This window comes from Phoxinus phoxinus, assembly GCF_949152265.1.
Source record: "Phoxinus phoxinus genome assembly, chromosome: 7".
Taxonomy (NCBI): domain Eukaryota; kingdom Metazoa; phylum Chordata; class Actinopteri; order Cypriniformes; family Leuciscidae; genus Phoxinus; species Phoxinus phoxinus.
In genome coordinates this window covers 28,000,752-28,028,473 of record NC_136882.1, presented here as the reverse complement: position 1 = coordinate 28,028,473, position 27,722 = coordinate 28,000,752, and the positions used below count along the sequence as shown (strand labels likewise).

Here is a 27,722-nt window from a genome sequence, read left to right as displayed (position 1 = left end):
CAACGGTTATGTGTGTGAAATTCCTTATTGTGTAAATTGAGAAAAGCAGCCAAGCAAATGCCTACAGTTTTGTCTTTGAGGTTTAGCTGCCCAATTAGCTTCCTGTCATCTGCTGGGTCTATGATCTCTCCCCCGATGAAAAGTTCAATCTTGGTGTGCGTGCTGTTGGCCTTTATTCGGTTCAGAATGCAGCGTCGCACAGAACCAATTGTGTCATTGGTATGCGACCAAATATCCAGATCATCAACCTGTCGGCCTTGATTTGGGAAACGCACAACTAGTGTAATATGCTTTCCTCTGAAAGCCCTTAAAGGAAAATAAGAGTTTGAGAGTTTGTTAGAATCTGGTCATTACAGCGAAGCAAAAATAACATGTATAAAATAAACTTAATTTATGACAGGGTTGAATGGGTCTACCTAGACATGGGCAGGATGGTCCTCTCCTCATGGTAGTCACTGTCACATTCGGTTACATACTCCCTGAGCACAGTCAGTACTCTCACCATGCGGATAGCCTCCTGTCTGGCACAGTTAATGCTGTCTTTATCTCCGTCCAGCACACACAGGGTGTCATAGGATGCTTTGAGCCGGTCAAAGCAAGACTGAATAAAATCCTCATGGATCTCTACCTGCAAACAGTCAGGTGACACATTTTTAAAACACGCTCAAGAGAAACACAACATTTATTACACCAAGTGATATGCATCTCCACTAAACTAGTACCTGATTGGCTTGTAATTTTGGTCCAAGGTTTGTATAAATCTCTTTAAGCAAGTCAATTGCTCGGCTAGCAATATCATCACTTCCTTGAATCACAACCTATCAATAAAAAAAAGGGAGACGAGAGATGGTTTGAGCTCAGGCAGACATTTAGTATTTGGCTAAATTTCATTTAGCTTTAAAATACTAGCAAAATTAGCATTGTTCCCCTGTTGACGTTACTATAATATATACAAGTCTGAAAACTGATTACAAACCCAAATGTTTCATTTAAGGGCTTTTTTCCAACTTTGCTTCTTGCCATTTACAATACAGTGACATATTTCAAAATGACCAAGAGACTAAAGATGAAGACATTTTAGGCAGGTAATATCCCAGAACAAGCAGCTCTGAACATACCCATGAAGATCCAACAGCTTACCCTCCACAGGTAATCCAGCCCTATCAGCTCCAAGTCATCCATCATGTACGCCCGGCGTTTTGCCACTAGTTTGCCCTCCCTGCAGTTGACTGCCTTGAAGAATCGTTCAAAGCATTTCATCCCATTCTCGGTCAGCAGTGAAGGGTCGAGCTGCAGCACGTTGTTCTCAAAGAAGTCCTTGTTGATGTCGGGGTCAAGGTCGGGCTCGTCCCCCATGAGTTTGGAGTACCATTTGAAGCAGGCCTCCCGATCACACAAGTACACCGCATTCTCTGCCAGGCACTTCCAGATCTGCTTAGCCTGAGGTGCGCAAAGCCAGAGCTGCCCATCTTTCAGTAAGAACCTGAAGGATGAGGGTATTTAGGGATTTGTTAAGAGTCTTTAGAGAGTCTAAGAACTGTCCGTTTTCATAATAGACCTTTTGGTGCAGACCAAATTCATTTAATGACCAAGTTTGATCAGTTTTCCTGAACTCAGGTGCACACCAAGAAACGGTCTGTTCCTTGATGTACAAAAATCTTGACATTCATGACAAATAATTTGATCTTTATAATACAATAGCCTAGGGCTGTGCGATATGACGATATATATCGGATGGACGATATAAAAAGTCTATCGATTCATATTATGCTCTATCGTTCATATCGTGGTGTCGCAAAAAACATTGTTTACGGCAAAACTTTTTTCATCATTTGGAGGACTGCAATCTTACACGCCGCCATGAGAATGCAGGCAGAAACGTGAATAACATGGCGAGTGAGAACCGGGTGTTTCCGAGCAGGACCAGCCAGGACAAACCGAGGAGCTCGTTCCTAAATGAGGGGCTACCTCTGTAGCCTGAACATGATTTGGTAAAATTTCTTTATGTTTGGTTGACTATTATATTTTGATAATGAACATGCTGCTATGTCAAGTTAGCAATGCAATAACGTGTGCGCGTGCCGTGAAGCGTCGGCGCGATCACAGGAACAGGGATCCGTTACTCCGTAATTTATGGTCATACGGATAGAAGCAAGAAATGATTCAAAACTGTAAAGCCGTAAAATACAGAAAACAAGCTCGATTCCCTTTTCTAACATCTCGGTTTCCTTTTTGTGAACTTTGGACCCTGTCGCATGATCCGAAGCTCAGCAAAATGCTTCCTTTCGTTTTGTTAATCTGTAATTATTTAAGGCAAATAGCCTATATTTCGCATATAGGCCTATATATTAGTTTTATATATTTAGCTTTATTCTGTTTTCTCCGTTCACAGAAGCGCTTTAAGTGCGTGATGTGACGTTGTGTGGATCCATGTTCTACACTATCCTGCAATTTTCGCTGGTTTCAAAAAACAAAAAGTTGCATATTACCTGCTATTCATTTTCACTGAAATGTAGGCCTAATTTTTTGACAGTTGGTGACATACAGTATGGAAAACTTACGCCAGCGCATTCCCATTGCGACTTATCAATAATGACTGACAGCTGAGCATGGGCATTTCACTCACGTTGGATAGGCTATGCGCGTCAATATCACATTTGCTCAGTCTGTACTATTTGAATACATGATTGGTTGACTGGCAAATTAAAATAGTTAACAGAACGATCATTTATAGAATCAAATAAGCGTTTCTGTTCCATAGACAGTATATAAACGGTCTGTTCAGAACGATTAAATTTAATTTGGTTTCCGGTTCTGGTTATGCTCCTGTCAAAATTTTGTTTGTTTGTTTTCGTTCATTGAACAGGTTCGGAGCCCTGATTTCTGCTACATTTTAAACATCTTCCATTGAATTTTTACATTTGGTATTTTATATAGCAATATTTTATGTTGGGCCTGTAATCATTTGTTTTTGAAAAGTGTTTTACATTTTTTTGAGAATATAATATATATATATATATATATATATAAAACATTTTTGAGGATATACTTAATATATACTCAATATATATATATCAACTTTTATTTTATTTTATATATGCTAAAAGTATTTTCCATGTAGTAATTATATATATAAATTATTAATTGATTGAATTTACAGAAAAGGTACTATATCGTGATATATATCGTTATCGGGATATGAGATGACTTATATCGTGATATGAGATTTTGGTCATATCGCCCATCCCTACAATAGCCTAGTACACAAAGAACATTTGAGTTTTGGTAATTAAATCAAAGGGATAAAAAAAGCAAGTCAAAATGTGAAGTGAAAAACACTTTCCATTTCTGGCACCTTCATTACCAAGCTACATCAATAAACAATATATTCTAGTACACACTGTGATACTCAGGTTCATGAGAAAATGAGTAAAGCTCTGAGTCCAAAAGTAATGTGAAAAGAGAAAGGGATGGAATAAATATGGGTTCTGCAATCTATACAGCATATAGAAAGGCTGCTTGTGAAGTATAAATACCTCAAGAAATTAAGCCGTTCCTGGACCTCCTGAACATGACTATACCGACTTCCTGGCCTAACCGTCTGAGGATCAAAGTCTGTGTGCTCTGATAAAACATAAAAGTTAGCATCAACAAATGTTTAACATCGTGGGCATAAACCTGAACAAAAACAAATGTTTTAATGAATAAATTATGAATGGGTAGGTGCAAAAAAACAACATATTGTCAAGACTCACAAACCTTTCGAGAACTGCCTCATATTCTCCATGTATGCAGATAGGTTCTCTGCTACAAGAGTGACCAGTGCATGGTTGTGCTGCAATTGGTTGATTAAGTCATGTCGATAGAAGACATGTGGGCTCCGCTGCGTTTGACTGTAAAGAAAGAAAAACGCATTAAACATAACTGAATTAAATTTCGTTCACATTAATCATTTATAATATGTCCATTATATTGCAATTTCTTCATCTAAATCGTATGACAATGGACTTTTTAGGTATATAGAAACAGACTATTTCCTTGTCCCTAATTGAAAGCTTAAATTTACATAAGAGAAGCAATATCCCGAGACATCAAAGCAAAGGCAGAAAAAGAATTTGTCGTCATATAAAACTCATTGCATAAGGTGTTGGAAAGTATTGGAAAATGTGAGTTCAGCCTTCCTCTGCAATTTTATTTTTCTCCAACGGACTCACATGTTTAAAGCATCCCAAAGGAAGAGTGCACTAGATCCGAACCTTGTCCATATACCAAGAGTATGCATTTGTACGTTTATGAAATGTAACCCACAGCAGCACTCTTACTGTAAGAAGCTTTATACACATGAATCTTGTCCATGGACACTGATTGGTGATTTGATTAAATGGTGCAGGAGACACCAAGCAAATTACTCATTTACTGAAATTCAAAAGCAAACTTAAGCTTTAAAATTAGTTAGAATAATAATAATAATGATAATATTTCCCAAAATTAACTGTCCACTTACCCCTCTAAGCTCTTTAGTAAGTTAATAGGTATTTTCTTTCTGAAAAACAACAGGGATGTGTACGATACATTTGCTACATTTACATGCTCTTCCTAAAATGTGTGGTTGAATTTCATGAACATACTCCTTGAATAAGAGCAAATAACACCAAAATATCTTTGTCCACTTATTTTTTTGCACTAAAACAAGTATCAATGCTATTGATGGTTAAAGTTGGTTGAGACCAATTGTATTACCTTAAATTCTGGGGGGCTTCTCCAAAGAGGCTACAGATCTCCCGTATTTGCTTCAGTGCAGGAATCACCCATTTGTCATTAGTTCTTAATTCTTCTATGAATCTGTCTATCCACTGCATCTTCTGTGTGTCCCTGTCCTATAGCAGAAGAAAAGCACTGTTTTTAATTTAACATTCTCAACCGTTTACTCACCCTCACGTTGTTCCAAATTACTAAAACATTACTAAAACAAAGTGTTTTGGTTATAATGGAAGAAAAATTAAATACATTTTCCGTATTTAACCAAGGTTGATTACTGTACCTGGGAGCAGCTATAGTCCAAAATCTTGATATGAGCACTAAGGGCCTGGTCCATGATATCCACAGGAACATCATCACTATGGGCCAAATTCCACAGAAGATTGAGCACTTTGTGAGCCATCACACCATCCTTGTCATCCTCTGCCAGCCGACGAATCAATTCTAGTAACTTCTCTCTCTGCTTTTTACTTGCATTAGTCCAGCTCTCCTATAAACCATAAAATGACTCCTTTGAGGACAGAGATTCTATAATATGTGGGAATGCTAGCAAGACACACATAGACATGCTGAGTCCTAATGAAAAGTCTACATATGACCAAAATACGGTCTCTACATTTAAAAAAAAAAAAAAAAAAAAAAAAAATTTATAAAACTGCAATCGCCAGTTCATTATAAATAACCTTGAAGCAGTCGAAGAGATGGTCCAGCTGTTCAGGCGAGAAATCCCACGCCAGCTTTGCAAGGAGATCATGAACATTCTTGACAATAGCCTCATGTTTCCCAGCCTGAGGATATACATACCATTATTACAATCACAAAACCTCTTTGAATGACAGTTTGCCTAATAAAGCATACATTTTAGAAAAACTGCCAAATGTAACATGTTAACAAATATATAATATCATTATATTTAAAGGTTAATGTTTTGATTGGTAATATTGTAGACATTGTATGGCTTTGTATGAATGTCATCAATGTCCTTAAAGGTACTTAATGCAAATTGGAAACAATGAGTTAAAGGGATTTTTTTTGTATATTTAAAAGCAAATTTAAGAAGAATGTAAGAAGGCCATAATTTTAAACAATTATACACTATCATAAAATATACATTACTCAAAACAGGAACATGAGATTGTCTCTCACCTGAGCGGCCCAGATGTTGTCCAGGTCCTGAAGCGTTAGGGCCTTTTCTTTGATGACGAATCTAAGGATCTTCTCCAGTTTCTCCACGTACTGTGGCTGATGAAGGCTGTCTCGCAGCACAATAGACAAAATGTTGTTCTGCTGAATCCATTCCTGTGAGAAATAAATACATGTTCATCTATTACAGATTAAATCTATTACTAGATACAAAAATGTATTTTGACTGCCTTAAAGACCTTTATATATCTTAATGACAAGTTTCGTTTGCTCACTATATTCAATGATAATGACCAAATAATTTGCCTGACAAGGCTCATAACGTTATCCGGTTCACTCGTTAAGTATTGCAGCATGACTTACTGCCATGCGCTCTGCTGTCAGCCATTCCTCTTCTTCAGGATTGCCATGACGATGCGTGTAGTAGGAAACACTTGAAATCACCTTGTTTACTTCATTTAGTGCATTCATTTTGCCATTAAAAGAAGAAATCTGCAATAACCTGTAACACAAAAGGTCAATGATTAAGAACAACCATTTAACGTACTGCCTAAACTGAAACTGGTTTAAGCCAATGTTCAGCTCACCTAAGAATCATTTTTAACCTAAATATCTCTAAATTCTTCACGGTTTCCTCTTGTCCTGGTACTCGAGAAGCCAGGTTCTTCAAAGATTTGATTATCATAGATAGGGCATCGTTTTTGGCTTCGTTCTTTGCTTCCTTTTTCAATTCCTCATCCGTGAGGTTTTCAAGAAACTGGGGAACCATTTCTATGATGGAAAGGAAGTACTTCTTCACTGTGTGCAAAGTGAGAAACTCATAGCACTGTCCAAAAGGCCTGCAAAAATTAAAAAAAAAATTAATCAAACCTTACTAAAATAAATTCTAAGCTTTCAAGCAAACTGGTCCAATATGTTTGATAGTTCTTACTTAATGAGTGCAGCAATAATCTGAACATTCAGAGCTTGGCCGCTCATGAATCGATCATGCAGAATTTGAAACCCGTTTAAGGTGCCGAATTTGTTTATTAAATCCACCAACCAGCCCTGTAGGAAACAAATAAACAGGAAGTTGTCATTGAATATACCAATACAGGATAAAACATTTAAAGTTAAAGCTAAAGACAGATTCATAAACGGGTAGCTGAGGCTTAAAATGTCCATCAAATTAAAATGCATGTTAAAAATTTATAGGAATGCATAAGAAAAAAAGGGTATATTTCAGGTGCTGTGTGAATAGTCTCCATTTATTTTTAAGTTTAACCATTTCAAAAAACGAATTCAATAATTCATAAATTGAAGGTTTCATAAAGGTCCAAAAGATTAATCTTAAATTTCTCCAGTGGCACAAACAGCCTCTCACCTTGGGAGAGCGAGGGTCAGGTGGACGGGCAAACAGCTCATCCTCAGCTAGCTGAACCCCAGCAGGCACCGTCTCAGAGGGCCGGGTACCATTGTAGATGTGGAACTTACAGTGGGGGTTGGTGGCCATTGCCAAGAGTTCTAGAAGAGGGAACCAGTCCTGAGATAGCTTGGTCACACACAGCTCCACCAGTCGGTGGGCGTTATTAATGATGCACCGCTGTCGAGAGAATGAGACGGAACATGTCAGGCCAGAAACGTACCCCTAGAAGTGTTGAGTATGTTCTGGCTTTAAAATACACTAAAATGCAAATGTAGTTGAAGCACTTTGATTTACAGTGAGTAGGAAGTCTTTAAATGCAAAAACATGATCTATATTTGCAGTGCCATTGAGGCTGATCCTAGAGCAGCCATTAAGGAGCTAAAACAAGCCTTATACGAGAGCGATGACTCAGAGCTGTGTCCTAATACTGCCTCTGTTTTACTGAAAGGAGCTCTTTGATCAAAGCTTTGGCATTTCAATCAAACAGCCAAATAAGATGAAGGCAACCAAAATAACATTATGTTTCTTCACAGTTACCCAAAAAAGTAATCAATTCTTGAGAGGACAGACCTGACGGCAAAATGGTTAGTAAAACCCTTTAATGTGGAAACAAAAAGACGAAATGTGTTTCTGAAATGGGAGGCATGATTAAAATGCCACCATCAAGCAGGTTGCAGGACTTACATGGATCTCAAATTTCCATCCACTAACAGCCTCATCTGTCAGTATTTTCGTAAAGGATATTGTCAAGCCATCTCTGAAAAATCTCTGGCATGCTTCACACTTGACATCAAGTCCTGGAGATAGAAATGAAAGAAAAACCTATCAGAGGCTGACATTTAATGAGGCTGAATAATTCCTTTGAGAGCAAAAGTGAAAGCTTAAGATGATGCAGATAAAGGTAATACAGCTTATGCTACTGAGTAGCAAAAAAACTAATGAATAAAGAAAGAACATCAAATGACAAACAAGAGCTAAAAATAAAGCATTACCTTTTTTACAAAGATCTATAGCAGCTTCAAGAAGAACTTCTAATTCACCCTTTGGCAAAACTGGAACGACCCAGCGAGGTCTGTACATAAAAAAAACAACAACAACAACAACAACAGCATAATCAGTCTACTTAATACATAACTGATAAGACACAGATGTGCAATCTCCCTATCAATGGATAATAGTCGAAATAAATATACTTCATATCAACATCCTTATCGTTCATCTCCAGTGCTCCTGATTCAATTATACACACAATTTGACCAAATGTAGAATAAGAGCCCAAACCTGTTGATCATGTCATCCAGCTTGGCCAGTTCAGTGTGAGGGAAAGCTGGCTCCTCCTCCTCCAGGGGAGTGGGACAGTCCCCCTGACCCTGCTCATCTGGAGGGCTCACTGGGGAGTTCTCGTTGGATGAGTTGGGAGAGGATGTCTGCAATGCAAACAGTTCAGAGGTTGAGGAAGTGCACGACTCAGATGCAAAGATAACATTCTGGGTCATTACTACAAACTTGGAGAGCACTATTAAGTGGCCTCATTAAACAAAGTTTGCCACACAGGCTGTAAAAGATGACACGAAACTATGCTCGTAACACTTGTTTTCTGTAATGCTTTGCATTTACCAGTATATAACCATGTAGGGAGGTTGATTTTATCCAACTGGATTTGATTGAACCATTAATTGTATGCAATGAAATTATAGGATTTGCCCAAATACACACTACTGTTCAAAAGTTTGGGATTAGCAAGATTTTAAATAAATACTAATTTATTCATCTTGCAAGGATGCATTGAATTGATTAAATGTGACAGTAAACCCTATTTCAGGGTTATTAAAGTAAAAATCCTGGAAAAAAAGTATCACGGTTTCCACAAAAGTATTAAGCAGCACAAATGTTTTCAATATTGAAACAAATAAGTTTTTTTTTATAGTTTTATAGAGCACCAAATCATCATATTAGAATGATGTTACACTGAAGTCATGCTTACTGAAAATCACCTTTGCCATAACACTTAATTTAAAAGTTATTTTTAAAATTGAAAACATTTCACAACATTTCTATTTTCACTGTATTTTTGATCAAATTAATGCAGCATAAGATAATTCTTTCAAAAACAGTTTTAAAAATCTTACCAACTCAACTTTGGAACGTCTAGCATCAGATCTGCATGATTCCAGATAAATTGAGAATCACATTTTTTTTTGTTTAACATTGAGACCATGATTCTGTATAGACAACTAAAAGTTACATATACTTTACTAGAGGTAAAAGTTAAAGTCAAAGACTTCCCTTGTTTCATTACTGGATGAAGCAGTGTTTTTGAATAAATCTCTTGAATGAATGATTCAATAACAAACCAATTTAAATCACCTGTCGCCACCACCTAAAGGTGTTACAATGTAATTGATACAATATTACAATCTGTATTTGGAATTTCAAGTAGTTACATTCAAAAAACATACATACCAGTAACATAGATGTCAGTGTTTATACCAAACTAAAAACAGAAATAATGATAATGTGCGAGTGAAAAGACCTGTATTTATACCTATACATGATAACTGCTTTCTCAGTAAGTGACAGCGCAAACGTAGATTTGAATGTTTCCGGTGTGACTGTCCAAGGTTTAATAGACAGCCGAATCGTTGTCATTCAGCAATAAGATTGTGTTTTTTTTTTTAATCATGATTGCAATCTTTTAAAGATTATCGTGCAGCTCTAGTTAGCATAAAAACTATTCATGGCAAATAAATGATGGTAAATTAATTAAACATAAGGGAAAGACAAATTGCATAAATAATTTACTTAGTGAAAAATAACATTTACTATTTTTTGAGATTTAAAAAAAATCTAGAAGATTTCCTTTTAACACTATGTGGTTTAATTGAAATTAAAAAACGAAAGCCACACTCGTCCCGGCGCCATGGCCAGGCCTGGCCCGCCCTGTGAGTCACTAGTGCCCGCCCAGGACGAGCCCGTCTCCCTTCAACTACGTCCTTGCTTGTTTGCACAATATTTTTTCTTAATCAATAGGCTATGTTATCATGAGTTATCATTTTGTATATGCATAACTCCTGAATAAAAATAAAAATGTTTGGTCTGATTTAAATTATTCTTTATATCAGACTCTGTCTTATTTAGAGAGTCAGTTGTTTATGAATGGGTCCTGAATGGGTCCTTGAATATTTGGCTCAACCGATTTGTTCAAAACGCTGAATCATTCAGTAAGTGTTACGTGAGACAAGATGGTTCTGCCGTGATCTTTGTTTGAATTGGAACTATTTTCGCTGCTAAAATGGAACAAATAGACAATATTTAGTCTAAAATGTAAGTGACTTAATATGAATTACTTGTTATTGAACTGTCATATGAAATCAGTGTCACATTTTCAATCATGATGGTATTCAGCACTCGTGGTCGAGTGATTAACTATCATATGTTTTATATAAATATATAAAAACTGAATTTACCACAATATGTTAACTGAGTTTCTTTGTGCGATTTGCGCTCAATTGTTTCGATTTCTCTTCGGAGGCTGCTCGTAACCCTTGTTACCGTCAGTACATTATTATGCACAATCGATCATTATCATTGTATCATAAATGTTCATAATCTATTAATGTTATTATGCAATGTGGTTGAACTCATTTGTGCCCTCCTGAAAAATTGTAATGTCCATCCGTGAATTTGTGTCTGGTGCCGGGTCTGCACCTTAATGATTCAGGTGTCTTATAAGCAAGCATAAAGTATGTTTTCATGTGAGGGATTAAAATAATGAAAGCAATCGTAAGGAAGATAAAGCAGCTTTAAGATGCTCAGAGTCAGTTTCCTGTGCCGTGTCAATGGATGCATGTGGGCTGGAGCTCTGCATGTAGAGCTGAATGGAGCCTGCGGAACTTGGGAAATGTGGGGGTGTGCTGGAAAAGGCTCCTTCTGCTTGGCTGACCTACATAGCCAGTTTGCTTCTCATGTCTAGGCACTACACATTTCTAACCAACTGGTGTGCTTTTCTCTGCCAGGCGTCTCATCCTCATTGATTCCTGCCTTTTAACATGCATTCGTTGAGCACAGGTGTAATAGATAACACTGCTGCAGCCTATCCCTGGAGAATGTAACAATTGCCCTCTGCAACAAAATCAAAGGGAGCCTCTCGCCTTTTCTTTGGTCATAATGCTGGGGTTTCAGTTTTTTGACCACAAATGCATTAGAACCATTGTTAAAGTGTTATTCAATCGGAAACACAATAAAGACAGTGATGGCCTTGCTTCCAAAAGCTCAGTAAGACATAGGCTATATACATAGCCTTTTTTCCCCATCTTCTAAAACTAAATTAAGATATTCTCTTATAATTTTGTTCCAACCGGTCCACACAAACCAAATTTAAGCTTCAAAAAGTTCATACAGACTTTAAGACTATCTGCTTAAAGTATAGTCAACGTTACAGGTTTTTCTGTACTCCCCACTTAGAAAGGAAAAACCTGAGATTCATGCAAAACTATACGCAAACTGTGCTTGTGCACTGTGACATTTAGCGGCAAGTAAACCTAAAATCAATAATAACAGGCTGATGAGCAATTAAGTAGTTCAAATAATGATGCAGCAGAACGTTGTGAATTATTGTACCAACAATGCTAAAAAAAACATGGAAAATATGTACACACTATGCGATCAAAAAAGTCTGACCACCCAAAAAAGTACTGTTATATCACAGACAGGGTCCGAAATTAACACCCGCCAAGCGCCAAATGCGGGTAGATTTTCCATTTGGCGAGTAAATCTCAAAAGGCTATCCGCCACACTGGCGGGTGAATATTCATACCAAAATAGTAATGTAATAAAATGTTTGTCCCGCCATAGTCTTATCTGATCGGTGAGTAGTAGCCGAATGTAGACGAACTGCTGCGCGTGTGACAGGGCGCCGGCGCATGTTTAACTGAAGAACGAGCAGAGAGAGAGAGCGAGCCCCGGTCGCGCGCGCGCTCTCTCTCTCTTTCTCTCTCTCAGTAGAGACAGGCGAAAGTATAAAGGCTTCACCGTCTCCTAAGCGCTGTCTTCAGCATCCGAAATTAACACCAGCCAAGCGCCAAATGCTGGTAGATTTTCCGTTTAGCGAGTAAATAATAAAATAAAATGTTCGGACACTCGGGAGGTCGTGAGATATTGCACACGTTACGAGTCAGTTAAACTGATAATCGCGTCAAAGCAGCTGGTACACGGCACGACTGTCCGGCGGCAATCACGTGAGCTTTCGCGCTAAACACAAGAGACTTTAGTTTTCAATGTTGCAGGCAATAGCTTCAGATAGAAAATGACAGAAATGTGTGTGCAAATGGACAGTAGCCATTCCTTTCAACATAAAAACGAGAGAGAGAGAGAGAGAGAGAGAGAGAGATTGAGAGAGTGTGTGTGTGTGTAGAATATTTTTTTTTATTATTATTATTATAGCCTACATTTCAAATTTTGCTCTGGACAATTTTTTATGTTTGTATTCAACATAATACCTTATCTCAATTAAATGTAGGCTACTGAAATTAATGTATATGTGACACAAAAAGGCTGTTTATTATTTTGGCCGGTAAAAAATATGCTTGGCTGGTAGATTTTTTCATCTACCAGTCCCCGTGGCAGGTGGGCCAAAAAGTTAATTTCGGACCCTGATCACAGTTATATCTTCAGTGATAAGCTCATGTTTATCTCTTAAATGCAGAAGGCACATACATTAAAGAAGAAAGATTGTGATCTGATACAGGAGAGGCGTTTTTTTTGGGGGGGGGGGATCGTCCTACCGTTACCTAATAACTTTTCCCTCTGTTGACATCTGTTCCTTTCAGGGCAGAGCACAATTACAGAAACACATTTGCATCCATGAGTGTCAGCAAATGTTTTTTTTTTCTTTGGAACTAAGTCAACTGTCAAACCGGATCAAATGTGGTTTGAAGAACGTAACGCAGCACAACCCAGGGACTGCAAACCTTATCGATGAAATATAAATGATTTTCAGTAACAGTTTTACTTGATTAACAGCAAAAGGCAGATGTGTTCCAACAGCGATCGGAATGGAAAGGGGGAATTCCAAATGGAGCACTGACCTGGTTCTGGGGCAGAGGTGGCTGGGACTGGCCATCCGGAGCCTGGCCCTGACCGTCATTCCCTCCCACAGGGGAGCCACGGGTCGTGGCCGTCATACTCGACACGGGGCAGATCTTTGCAATCTTGTCTGCTTATGTCGCTGGCACACCAGAAGAAATCAGTTTCTCCTCAGGAGCGATGGAGAACCGGCACACTTCTGAAAGTGAAAGCACCACCTGGGGGACTGGATATGTTGCAGAGACCATTGCATAACCTGAAAAATAACAAAGATACTAACATTAAATCAATCTTTAAATGGAGTTCTCACACCTTTTGACAAATGAATTCACATGACCTGCCAGAAATTACCGTACTGATTACAGAATTTTTAAAAATCATTTTATAGAGATTGGGCTTACTATATCTAGCTGAGCATATCTAGAATTTATTTTTAAATTAAGATTGTATTAATTTTCATGCCATGTCCAGGCTTAGACCTCGTGTGCTCTAATGATAAAATCAATGTGAATTAACTTCCTTTTCTGACACATTTCTCAGTGCCCAGAAAGAAATAGGGAGGGACTTCATTTTATCTATCAGGAATTGGATTGTGAAAAGTAGGTGTTGCATTTCAGAACGGAGCTAGACCAAAGGTGAGATAACTATAACAATGTCTACATTACTCGTATTACGTCACAGTAAGGCCAATTTGAAATAAGCCAAAAGGGAAAAGGAGCAGAAGATTTTTAAATTATGAATCAAAATAAAAAAAATCTTTGGACAAGGTATGTGCACTAATAAAGTAAAAAAGTTTTTTTTTTTTTTTTTTTCAAGCAAATACTTACACTAAATTTACAATGCTCTTTATAATGGCAACCTGTTTAGACACACATTTTGAATGGACAAATAGACACAAAAATGTCAAAATATCCTCGTAAACACAGTTGGTTATGTCTTAAGTGATTGTAACCAGTTGAAAAATAAAACGCATGTGTAATAGTACATTGGATCCGTAAAGTGGCAGCAGTATATAGTATATAGTAATAAAAAATAAACAGAGCAATTCCAATAGGGTCCTCGCACCATCGGTGCTCGGGCCCTAAAAATACTTAGGCTAGTTGTTTTCGCTATGGTGTTTTTAAACCAAAGGCAAAAGTTCCTTGTGTAAGTGTTCTTTAGCCTGTTGATTTTTGTTCGTGGTATTCAGCTACAATGAAATGTTAAGCAATAAGACATCAAATAAATGTGAATGATATCAGTAGTTTTTTTTAACTTTTTGGTTAAAATTCAAACGATATATATTCCAAGAGTTCAAATCTGTTTGCTCATGAAAAAGAATATCTGACATTTCATATTAAGTGCACATAGGCCTATGGTAGGTAGCACAGAACTGCATGTGAGAAACAATGTTAAATGCAAAGCTGATCGTTTTGATAAAGATTCTTGAAGAACAATTTATAGTTATATGATCATATATTATAATAAGAATCACTAAATAACTACTACAGTATATGTTGTTCAATCAAAACAAGTACCAAATCATTTTATAGTACATGTTATGCTTCCCAAGAGGATCCTGTTGGCTGGTTCAAAGTGTATTAATTAAATCATAACATAAAAAACAGGTCTGGGCTGAGTTTCTCAAAAGCATCATGAGCCAAGTTGATCGTACCATTGGTGACAATGGTTCTACGATCTACTTAGGCTTACAATGCTTTTAGGAAACACAGCCCAGGTTAGTACATAAATATGAGGCCAAATAAAGAAAAGGCAGAAGCAGAGCACACATCAGCACTGATGAGATAACATAAATTCACTAACAACCACATGCAAGTGACAAAAAAGACATTGGTTCAATATGAAACCTGTCCATTTTAAAGTTAGAATAAATAACATGATAACATGACAGAAATACATTGAGGAAAAACAAAAAGGATTTCTCGTCAACCTTTCTCAGCAAACTGGAAGCTTTTCGCAAAGTATAATCGATAATAGGCTATATCAATGTTAAAAAAAGTTTAAAGGGGTCCTTTAAAGGGGTCCAAAGTTACAACGCTCAAAGTACAATGCAAAGGAAGATATTTTATTTTACAGAAATCGATTTAAAGTAGGGCTGCACAATTAATCGCAGGCGATTATTTTACGCGCAGCTTGTCAGTGCAGCACGGCTAATAGTAAATGCTGCTCCTTCTGAACACCAGAGGGCGCTCTCGTGCAGACATGCCAAATATGCCCCGCCACAGAAGTAGACAGCCCGTCATTCCAGGTTTGGGCTGCGTTCCAGTCCAAAATTGTCATGCCCTTTACTTGCTAACTTCCCTCCGCCTCGTTTCACTCGGATGTACGTCATTGCTTACGTTGCACGAGTGCCCACTACAGGCGGAAACTGCAATGGGCTGAATTGGAACGTCCTAAGCCCTTGATCACTTGGAATTCTCTATGAAGTTGGTTTATTATTTGATTTTTTTTCTTTCCTTTAAGAATTTGTTTAATGCAGCATCCAAATGTAATAGGTGTGCTTGAGTTGTTTTAAATAAAAAAAACTTATAATTGATATATCATAGAGTTGTTTGTTGTGGTGGTGGTTAGACGAGATCTGTGGTGACGTCACAATCGTACTGCATTGTGGGACATATAGGTGCCTGAAGTATACATATGAAGTAGACTCGCTCCCTCAGTCAAAATCGACGGAACGAGCATCTGTCCAATTTTAACTCCCCTCTTCCATGAAGTGGAACACACTTCAAAATGGCAGCAGGGATTGCCCCGTGGAGAAGTGCTTAGGGAAGTTCGCAAGTGCGTGTCTAAAAGTGGACTGGAACGCAGCCATTGAAATTGTGATAAATTGTGCAGCCCTAATTTAAAGCAGCACCAGGTAACTTTTCAACCTTAATAATATATTTCCAAGTCTCTTGTGATGGTACATCGACTTAATAGGTTGAATGACACGTCTGCCATAGCCTGACGGGGTCTGTAGCGTTTTTAATCGTACTTTTAAACTTCGGGTTTCGGGTAGTAACCGGCGAACAAAGAGAACTACAAAATTCGACTGCTTTACGGCATATACGTCACTTCCACCACCACCCCCACTTCCTTCAATCGGACGTGCGAGCCAGACTAGCGTTTGTTTGCCAAATGTTATAGTCATGGCCGAAGCAGCACAGAAAAGCAAGAAAGCAAAGGTTTTGTCAGAGGAAAGCAACAAGAGGAAACGAGAAAGTGATCGTATTAAAAGCAGAACGAGGATCAACATTGGGCCAGCGTTTCCTCGCTGCCGTGAGCTGAATGAGGAGGAGGGGTGCCCGTTGCCACCATATGGTTGCCACCCGTCCCGGTTTTCCAGGGATTATTCTCTTTTTTGAGCGACAGTCCCAGAAAATTCATATTCTTTCCCGGGACACGAATTGTCCCGTTTTTTTGTGAAAATGTACTTCTAAAGTAGAATTTCCTGGTTTCAAATTAAACCGTTTCCGTCTACTGTTACTGTGTTTTCTTCATAGTTGTGTACAGTACATCCAATCCTGTGTCCGTAAACGGGTAAAAACCATGGTAAAAACGGGTAAAACAGTGGATTGGCCAATGTGACGCAATGCCAGGCGTTTACTTTTATTTGATTGGAAGCTCAACTTATCGCCTAGCAACTGCCTGTGCTGTCGGTCGGTCGCGCGCGCGCATCAACACACATCCAAGATGATACAGTGTGAGTTTAGTTGCTAGCTAGCTTTTTAAAAACGGTCTATTTACATCTATTGTGTGAAATGGGGAGAGAGACGGACGAGGAGGATAACCACTGTCTATGAGGATAACACAACAAAGTCGGATGAGCCACCAGTGTCAAAGAAAATACTATTTACAACCTACAACTCAGACTACAAAAAATAATAATAATCTGAATGTCCCGGTTTTTCACAAATCAAAGGTGGCAACCCTATGCTCGACCGATGCGGAGTTTCAAATATCAAATGAAAGCCTATGTCTAAATGGCGTGTAAGTTACAAGTTTGGTAGGGGCTACATTCTTGCAAGTAAATATATAAGATGTACAAAATAATATTTTAGGATACCTAACATGTCTGTGATATTTGTTTATTTGTCTTGCCTCAAGCTATAATGCAAATCGATTTGTAAAATTTGCAGATTCATCTATGGTAGCTTGATATTATAATATTGACGATATATGTTTATTATATCTCGCCTACCACTCAAACATTGCATTGAAGTATCATATAGATTCAGTAAAACGGTAACCAATAGACTAGGCTACTATAATGACGCTGGCTTGTAAACATGAGCATCGCGATCATTTGTCGTTTGAAAAAAAAATAAAACCCATGAAATTATATTCATATGACATGCTGAAATATATGCCACTGTACCTGGATGAAGACATTTCACACGCGACGCAAGCAGAACACCTGCATGTGAACTCCTACAGTGTTCTGGGCTATCATGGTTGTCAACAAATGCACGTGCATGTATGACAGAGTTTACGACAGTAGTAGAGGACAATACTGTTTCCCAACTCTAGGGGGACCCCGAGAGCAAAAAAAAAGAAAAGTAACCTAGTGTTACTTTAAAGTGCCACTATTATGCTATTTTAAAGTTTCCTAATGTTGTTTTGGTGTCTCTAACATGTTTACATGCATCAAAGGTCAAAAAACGGTTTAATTTCCTCATAATATATATTTGCACATCACCACATTTTAAAAATGATTCTCAAACGACTCCTCAGATTAATCAATCACTCTAAATCCCTCCTTTCCACGAGCTGCTCTGCTCTGATTGGCTAGACAGCACAGTCAATTGTGATTGGTCTACTGCGTACAGCACGCGTATTGAAAACAAAGACACCTATTGTCACCTATTGCCATAACGTCAGCTCTGCTTGTCCTGAGGCTTCCTACACCCCACCGTAAACTAAACAGTAACGATCAGTGATGCGCGGGTTGATCCAAAGTGAGCGGGTGCCTGCGGTCACCCGCGGTTACGACTTACGAGTCATCCAAAAATATTTTTAATGATATTCGGGTCGCGGTCGGTCGGGTCGTTTGAAATAAAGATGCCAATTAAACCTTTGTAATTTATATAGTACTAGACACAATGTTCTATGAAATACATAGGTCTACACTTTATTGGCTGAATAACTGCGCGAGGATGACGCACAAGCTCAGTCAGAGATGACAGTGGGAAATCCTTATTTACTTTTTGAATGTTGAGCGTGTTATTAACTTTTGAATAAAAGCTGACGCGGGACAAAATGCCCGATTTCCCAACACGTTGAACTGAGCAATGCCATTGTGCCATTTTAATAGGCTACTTTTAAACGCATATAGCTCAGTAATGTCAGTTTTATGTAGCTATTTGCTGAGAGGGGGCGGGGTTTTTGTTGGGAAAGTCAGGGGAGAGACGCACACTTCGATTAGACTGGATAAACACATGCAGCATCTTAATTGTTAAGAAAATGAAACTAAATAAATGAATAGCCTAAATCAAGCCTTTATTACAAAAACTAGGCGATATCATACAGCATTCAGAAAAATGTGCAGCCCTAGTTCCTCCGTCTATGGCCCAATGACTAAAATGAGCATTTACTAGCTACTTAAAAAAAAACGCGGGTCAGGAAGCGGGTCGGGTACAATATTTTCTTTCTTTTTTTTGCGGTCCGAGTTGCGGGCGGGTTAGTTGAAAACGTCGGTCGGGTGCGGGTTGTTTATACATTGACCCGCGCATCACTGGTAACGATAACGAACAATGACGTCAATTTTACCATATCAATCCGAGCACGAGTCCGATGATGAAATATTTGAAGTAGTTATTCAACCCGAACCTCCAACGCAAGGACAACTTGAGCAGGACGTTTCTCAGTGATATGCTACTTAGTTTGAGGTACATTATGAGATGTTGCAACCGTAATTCCTCACCATCAGCATTAACAAGTGCATGTCCATCAACTAACCGATTATTTTATTTGTACAAATTTATTTACAGAGTATTTTTCTAATACATTACGGTGAACACGTGGAAACTGTATCAATAACAATGCATGTAAGCAATGTATACATCAGCCGAGCTTTAGCGTGAATGACTGATGTAACAAACATTGGTAAAACAAATCTTATCCATGTTTAATCTTTCCTGCATTAATAGTAGGGGAGTGCGATATCACGATTTTTGATAGTGGACGATTAAAATGTCTCCACGATCTGCTTTTAAAGAAATAACGTAGGATCGTGCATTCTATCAGTTTGCCGTTCTGGCGCCTCCGTCTCAACATACTGTATAGCGCGACGTATATTCACATAAAATGCAGAGGAACGGGACACTGTAGTTCATAAAAATTAATTATTTGCATGTGCTTTAAAGCCTTACCGGTTAAACATGTCATTCGCTTTTCTGAGCGCTATACACCCGACGCGCACATGCACTAAAAGCCTGTCTAACAGCGCCAGTTACTGGACTTAGTTATCTTTCGAGTCTTATTGCGCTAATACTGTCAAATACACACAAGGTTTACATAAACAAAGTTGGTTATGTCTAAAGTGAAAGAACAGTAGAAAAAATTAAGAAAAAAAATCTGCTTGTCAAATGCGTGTAGACTCGTCGTCACACGCAAATCTTAAAGTGACAGTAGCCCAATAGTAAACATGCAGCCGCTTCTCCTTTAAGGGATAGTTACCCAAAAATAAAAATTCTGTCATTATTTACTTACTCTAATGTTGTTCAATACCTGTATTCATTTATTTCTTGTGCTGAACACAAAAGAGGATATTTTGAGGAGTGTGGCTAACCGGGCGGTTGCTGGTCCCCATTGACTACCATAGGAAATAACTATTATGGAAGTCTCTGGGGTACATCAACTGTTTGGTTACCTACATTCTTCCAAATAACTTATTTTCAACAGAAGAGGGAGACTTATTCGGGTTTGAAACGGCTTGGAAGAGTAAATGATGACAATTAAAATTTTTGGGAGAACTATCCCTGTTAATAAAACGACAAAATACAAAGAGCAAATCACTCACTCTTGACTGAGAACTTTAATAGTAGCTTTAATAAGAATCAATGTACAATTTATACAGTGAAGTCTATGTTTGGGTTTTATTTTCGTATTTGTTCATTTAATTACTTTCTTCAATGCTGTTAAATACACATACTGTAAAATGTCAAACTGAAAAAATAAAGCACTGTTTATTTCATTTGTATATTAAGTTGTGTACGTGTAACTTTGTTCTTAATTTTTAATAACAAAGAAAATAATGACAAAGATTTTTTATTTTCGCCACTTTGGCCTAAATGTCTGTCATTCTTTTTTATTTTATATTTTGTTACCAAAGGCTTTGTTTTTAAAATAGGGACATCGGTTTGTCTGTAATGCTCAGTCACTTGAAAAATAGTAAAACCAACATGAAAAGGAATCGTGAATCGTGATTTTCCTGAAAAAAAACGTGATATGACATTTTTGCCATATCGCCCACCCCTAATTAATAGACAGTTTTAGGTAATAGTGGCCAACAGCAGATTAGCATTATTCAGTTAGACAGTAATAATGTGAGTTAACCAGTTAGCAGGAGACATAATAATATAAAACTCAAAACGAAGTATTTTGAACACCGTCTTTCAAGAGCAAGCGGTTTGCGAATCCTGCATTGAACTCCGAGATTTGAGAAGCAGTCATAAGTCAAATAAAAGGGAACACAGCAAAAGTTTAGGATTATACTGCTGTGGAATCGTGGTAAAGATTAATTTTAACCACCGTTACAACACTACATGAAAGGTCATTTTTTAAAATCCATAATAGGGGCCCTTTAAGGGACTACAACAAGCTTCTTCCCAGGTTGGTGACATCATGAACCCTAAAGTTCAGTAGCCCGCCTACTGATTAGAGTACGACAAGTAGCCTAGTAGTAGGTGAATAAGAGACGTGATGCTAACACTGGATCGAGCAGCTAAGCAATAAACATGCCTTTGAAGAGTGCAAAATGTTGTGCAGTGCCAGGTTGTAAAAAAAAACAGTAGCTGCATTGGATTTGCAGAGAGCCTGAAATAAAAAAAAACTATGCTGCGCCTTCTATATTGGATCCATCAGGATTGGTGCAACACACTTTTGCGAGTAAAAAAGTTTACTGTGTCACTATTTCTGTTACAGATCAATTATGTGTACATGTCTAACCAAAATCACCAGTGCAGTGACCAGTGATTTCTGATATCTAATGATTCATGTAGGCCTACAGTCAGATGTTTGTCACAAAATCGATCATTGTCAGTATATCAAACCACCAGTGACTAAACAGTCACCTTCTCATTGTTTCTCTTAATAAAATGAAAATAATCTGTCATTTAGGCCTACACAGTAGTTAAATTAAATTATATTATATATAGAAATGCTTCCTTTACAATCGCTGGAACTGTCAATTAAACAGCGCGAGAGTTCTAGACTAAACTACCGTTAAAATCAACTAATCTCATTTACATTGTGTTTGCACTGTTAGTTATAATGAAAGCAGGGTGGGAAATTAGCACCCGCCACCCGCCGACGGCGGGTACTTTTTCAAAGTGGCGGGTCACTTTGCCGTGTATACCAGCCACAGTGGCGGGTGGATTATAATAATGTTGCGTTCGCACCAAAAGCGAATACAGTTCGCAAAAATTCGCATCCACCGAGGGACCAGGACAGGACCACCATACGCGCGTAAACGCGTCTTTACATTGACTTAACATTGAATGTAACGTTATTTAAGTAGTAACCAATAAACACATGCTGCGAGTGATTTCATTGTACGGATTGGACAGCCTTTGTCAAAGAATGCGGTTGCTAAGTAACAATAATAAACTTTTGTCGAGTAACTCTTTTGATTGGTTTTCAGCGCTGTGTCACGGCGCTGAAGAGACCGTTAGCTAAACTGAGAATACATAAAAAAAAGTGTGTATAGCGCGCGCGCTCTCTACTACACTGCTGAAGCGCGGATGATCTGAAAACACAGACAAGCTGGAGTTCAGCGATCTTTATTTATTAAGATTTTCTACTTAAATTAAAGTGTCATTCAGTCGGTCTGTGTTCTGTCACGAGCCGCTTGCGCTGTTTGTGTGACTAAATCTGCGATCAAAATGCAGGCTGATATCCAGCAGTGTTTTTAATGTTGATCATATATGAGCAAGAATGCAATGTTTCCCGAATATCCACACGATTTCAAATGTGACATTGATTTTATACAACAGTAAAAAAAAAGGGTAACATTTAACTGATGTACTGCATTTAAAACAGTAGTCAGGCTTATTGCTCTATTTTGGAACGAAATCTGTGGCTTTGAACGAATCGTGAGATTCAATGAATGAATGACTCGATGACCGCCATCTACTGGCTATTTTAATATAATATTTTTATTAATATTAAACGTTTTTTTAACATTGCATATTTATTGAACATTGTTTTATTTAAAGCATTATTTATTTTTAAAAGGTATTGTAAAGGTAAAAAAATAAAATGGAAAAATGCATTAAAGGGGGCGAATATTGTCCCTTAATGGAAAAGGTGTGACTGCAGTCAAAGTGGAAGAGAGGGGGTACGGCACTCAAAAAAATTGGAGAACCACGGAACTTAGGAAAAGGGATGTAGAATTGCACAAGTGCTACTGCTAAAGAGTGCATGGTAAATAATTTATCATAAGCTTAATTGAATGGCCTAGAGAGAATAATTATGACATTTTCTGTCTAAAGACTACAAATAAAATAGCTACCTAAAGTAACTAGCCTGTTTCCCCATACTGCCTTTGCGCAGCGCAATTTTATTCACGCTGAAAGGTTTAGAGTTAGGGTTAGGGACCCTAACCCTAACTCTCAACGAGAATTGGGTCTGGCGTTAGCCAGGCTATAAAGTAACTGCAGTTTACTAAAAGTAATGACTAAAAGTTTGCATTCATAAGCATTTTCGTCTGAAGATGAAGACTAAGACTGAATCAAAAATGGTTGCCAAAATGAACACTGGCCTACACACACCAAGCGCACTACAACGCTGTTGCGTATGTATTAAATATGACTGATCATTTAAATAAAATGTTTTATTTAATTTAAGTAGCCTACATAGTAGCCTACATAATTATTTTCCAGGGTTTAAAATGTATACAGATTTGATATTTTCCCCTCATACTTAGGTTGGAATGGGTACGAAGTTGGCATTGAATTTCATTTGAAATGGTATTAAAAAGGTCTTAAAAAGCCTTGAATTTAAGCTGGAGGATCCTGGGGTACCCTGAAATAAAAAAAAAACTTATTGAAGCAATTTCTTTCTTGCAATTAGAATTCCGGAAAAAGTGGCTGGTAAAAAATATAAGTGGCTGGTAAAATTGGGCATCCACCAGCCACTGTGGCTGGTGGACAAAAAAGTTAATTTCCCACCCTGAATGAAAGCATTCGTTAGTGTGCAGAAATCAAGTTAAAATGATGAGATCGCTGCATTCATCCGCTAAACGTGTCTGTGATCGGCTACAATGCTCTTCCACTGCAACCTTTCATGCCACGATCTAAATATGATGCTATAGTTCGAAATAGGCTTATAATGTTATATAATCAACACTTTTCACAATTAGTAGGCTAAAGAATTGGAATAGTAAAAATATGCTAAAAGTTTGATAGAATTACACGTGTAATACTTTGCATTACGCATTATGGTGTTCGCTATTTTGCAAATATGTTAGCCAATCACAGCAGTGGCCGTTGCCGCGTTTACACTGAAGTCTCACAGCAGACACGCCCCTTAAAACAGAGCGTTCAAATCCGAGGGCTAAAACCAGGCCTTTCATTTCTAAATTATGACCATATTTGATGTAAAAATCATACATTATAAGTGCACCCCAGGAAACATTACAAACTAATAAAATAATGCAGTTCATGACCCCTTTAAAGAAATGTTAAGTGTCATTGTAAGTTAATCCCTAAACAACAGTCTATTTTATTGCACTCACCGAATTGCCAAATGGCTCTCAAACTAATATGGCGGAATAGCTGCAGAGCTACTCAACGATTCAATGGATGTTTGATTTGTAATTTCGTTATTTGATTTGTAAATATTTGTTGGCTACAAAAAAATGAAGACAAAGCCAAACCAACACAAATTTCATACATACGAAAGAAATTCTGACATGGCATTACGGCACACTGATTTCTGTAAAATTATGCACCAAATAAACCTCTTGCGTCTTTGCTGTTGATCAATGAGAGCAATCCTAGTATTTTGTACAAAAATAAATAAAAAATTCTCTATAAAATAAATCTCTATCTCACAGCATTACTGGTTGTTTGTTTTTTTGTTTTGTTTTTTATAGATAAACACATTTGACCAATGTTGGAAAATAAGAATTCTTCAATAAGGTCTTTCAAAATGACAACAAAGCTCGACTTGACTTTTCAATGAAAAGTAACAAGTCTAGATTCCCTAATACAAGAGAAAAACTTACCACGAATCACAAGACAATAACACACAGAATTAAGACTGAGTAAGATTGTTTTAAACTAACCTGCTGGTTTGACAGTAATTGTGGACAGGCTAGTATGCATAATGAATACAGAAACATTTCCCTGAAACAAGGTGACATCACACTACACAGATATAACAATTCCCTAATATTATAACACACACACACCATTCACATTTGTCATAATAAACCCACCAGATGCCCAAGAACTGGCAAGCAGAATAAAAACGTACAGACTAACCTGATTAGATAATGGGAGGAAATTAACCTTACTGTCGCTAATGGGCAAAGATGGGCGTTTCCCATAACGTCAAAATAAATATTGTAGCTATGAGAAATGCTCCCCATATTCCAGAATACTGAATTATACATAAAAGAGGTGATATTGGCGGTTTCACAAAACACATTAAGCAGCTACCTAGACAGCATATGACGCCCAAAAATGCTGTCAAGGAAGGGAACTTGCAAGGTTTTCAGCCTCGGTCAATTTAAAAGCTGAAACGCGCCTACGATGACCAAATATATATTGTCTGGGTGGGCAGCACACTTGGTTTCGAGACACAGCCATTATGTATTGGGCCTAGTTTGAAACTGTGGCAGTTTAGGCCCCATTTCCTCTTCCAAACACAATCAGAGTTACAACAGGGTTATCTGTGTAACCAGCCATGCATAAAATGTTATTAAAGCTATTAGGCTTCAGATTATACTGTTTTGGTACATACAATCTTAATTTATAACTCAAAAGTAAGAGCGAAAGTGAATGTAAATACAGCAGCAGAAACAAGCTAACGTGCTAACGGCTAACAGCTGGACTCCAGCAAAACACAATCAGCTCGTGACAGTAGATTTAAAGCTATTAAAATATATAAACACCCATTTTAATTATCCAACAAGCCCATATTATACTTCATAACCAGCCAAAATCTATAAAGGATCAACTAGTATCAAAAACAACCGACCTACCCACGTCAAAACCACTTGTTTAGCCACAAATCAACCTCCTCAAACAGAGCTGCCGTTAAATGTAAATGCTATTTAGCTCGAATAGATCTTCAAAGCGAATGAACTGCTAAAGTGCGCGGGGATTGTAAATATATAAGCGTTGACAAATATCAAGACGTATTTAATTCGTTCATTGAGCTGTTCGAGCTAACGTTAAGCTAAGTGAGCACTGACTTGCAAATCATCTGCCATTAGCGGCTAGTTTCCTTTAGCTTCACACACAAACCCACTTACCGAGAATCAAACGGGATCTTTCCTCCATACGATCCCAGATCGGATCATTTAAGTGCTGTTTAATAATTACTCAGCCGCGTGCATGTGCCTGGCTGTCCCGATTATAAATAACAAGCTTGTGTTGAGATCAGACCATTGGTTTATTGTCTGCTGTTGGGTGTTTTTCCTGCGTCACCAGCATCGACTACTGCTGCTGCTGCCCCCCTCCCTTAAACTGCCTCCAGTCGCTCGCTCGCTCGCTCTCTCGCTCTCTCTCTCTCTCCTGTGTCAGGCTGCTTAGAGACCCGTCACCGTGCTATGGATGGAAGTAAATGAGAAGTATATCCGTGCACTAACTGACTGGACGTGTGACTCAGCTGGGCATGCGTGGTTTCGAGGACAGCTCGCCTTCCTGACACCAGATTTGTGATATTAAAAATCATTCTTCTTGTAACGAAATTACTTTTTCGTTTTTGGATGCACCTGAACACATTTATACAGGAAATGTTGATGTTTCAAAACGTTTGTATAGTGATCAAGTTATTGGTATTACTCCTATTTAATTTCATATACTCTTGTATCATTTTCTGCTACCAGTTTTTTTCTTTTGTGGTGTAGGCCTATCTTGGACAAAGCATAGACATAACTGATATAACTAATTCAATTTAAAATTATTATTTTTTAAATGTAATAATTTATTTTTCAATGTATCGTAAAATAAAATGTTATATATTATACATTTATGAATTCTGTGAAGATATAAAAAAAATTTGTTTAACCATTGTCTATTCAAGATCGTGCTGGAAGAATCCGGACAGTATCATTTTGGCAGGAATTGGTGTAATTAATGTGATACTGTATTTTAAAGATTGTTAACTGCATTTTGCAATGTTCATACATACATTTTATAAATAAAATAAACATACAATGTACGGTTATTAATAAAATAATCAGAATTTAAATGTCAGCTTTTTAGGTAAAAAAAAAGACACTGAAACATCATCATGGAATAGCAATTTAGCTATAACATTTTAAATAATGTTTTTCTCTGGCAATGTTGTTAATGTAATGTAAAACACCTCTTTTCTGTGTTTAAAAATATATATATTTAGGGACAACAACACATGCACATAGCTTTCCCCCCCCACACTCACTCTTAGCTAAAGAAAAGTAGTGTTCCAAGCAGGCAACATGAGCATCATCTAGGAGAAAAAACGGTTGCATATGACGTTTTCCTGCATGCTTGAAAAACTAGGACTGGGTGATGCACTGCATGAAAGCCAATGCATCAGAAACAACAAACCTTGAGTGTGACATATGATTATACTTTAAAATCTAAACATTTTGAAACTGGCTGTCTTGACACATGGCAAATATATACATATATTTTAAGTAGATGACATGTAACCAGGAAACATTTCATGATTAATGCTTTGGAGAATTGTTATGCTACATGGTTGTCACATGACCTCGTCATGTGAGTGGCATAGAACAATTAAGTTGGAAATAAAGGCAGTTCTCTTTCAATTTTGTGAGAACATTTCTGTCAGTCAGATAAAGTAAGTAAAATAAGAAATATGTTAAAATTAGTGGCTGCTGCTTATGCCTCACTCATCAAAAATTAAGTTAAGTGAAGTTCATTGCATTGTGGGATACAGTAATTTGTACAGT

General features: G+C 37.6%; 1 protein-coding gene across 8 annotated transcripts in view; it reads right to left on the bottom strand.

The window, feature by feature from the left end:
- The window catches only part of usp9 (ubiquitin specific peptidase 9), a 44,219-nt gene extending 17,748 nt beyond the window's left edge, over positions 1-26,471 (bottom strand). For 4 of the 8 annotated variants that reach the window (XM_079619066.1, XM_079619067.1, XM_079619070.1 and 1 more), the window contains exons 1-20: positions 26,073-26,471; positions 13,393-13,646; positions 8,588-8,733; positions 8,299-8,378; positions 7,991-8,103; positions 7,265-7,483; positions 6,833-6,948; positions 6,489-6,740; positions 6,265-6,403; positions 5,905-6,057; positions 5,442-5,546; positions 5,042-5,248; positions 4,741-4,877; positions 4,505-4,543; positions 3,760-3,893; positions 3,537-3,624; positions 1,141-1,483; positions 723-818; positions 417-628; positions 66-306 (exon numbers count right to left, since the gene is read on the bottom strand). In XM_079619066.1, the coding sequence (XP_079475192.1) occupies positions 66-306; positions 417-628; positions 723-818; positions 1,141-1,483; positions 3,537-3,624; positions 3,760-3,893; positions 4,505-4,543; positions 4,741-4,877; positions 5,042-5,248; positions 5,442-5,546; positions 5,905-6,057; positions 6,265-6,403; positions 6,489-6,740; positions 6,833-6,948; positions 7,265-7,483; positions 7,991-8,103; positions 8,299-8,378; positions 8,588-8,733; positions 13,393-13,488 (2,916 nt within the window). In that variant the 5' untranslated portion in view covers positions 13,489-13,646; positions 26,073-26,471. The remainder of the gene's footprint in view (positions 1-65; positions 307-416; positions 629-722; positions 819-1,140; positions 1,484-3,536; positions 3,625-3,759; positions 3,894-4,504; positions 4,544-4,740; positions 4,878-5,041; positions 5,249-5,441; positions 5,547-5,904; positions 6,058-6,264; positions 6,404-6,488; positions 6,741-6,832; positions 6,949-7,264; positions 7,484-7,990; positions 8,104-8,298; positions 8,379-8,587; positions 8,734-13,392; positions 13,647-26,072) is intronic. The other 4 variants (XM_079619068.1, XM_079619069.1, XM_079619072.1 and 1 more) reach the window with 1 other exon arrangement.
- Between the last annotated feature and the right edge of the window lie 1,251 nt (positions 26,472-27,722).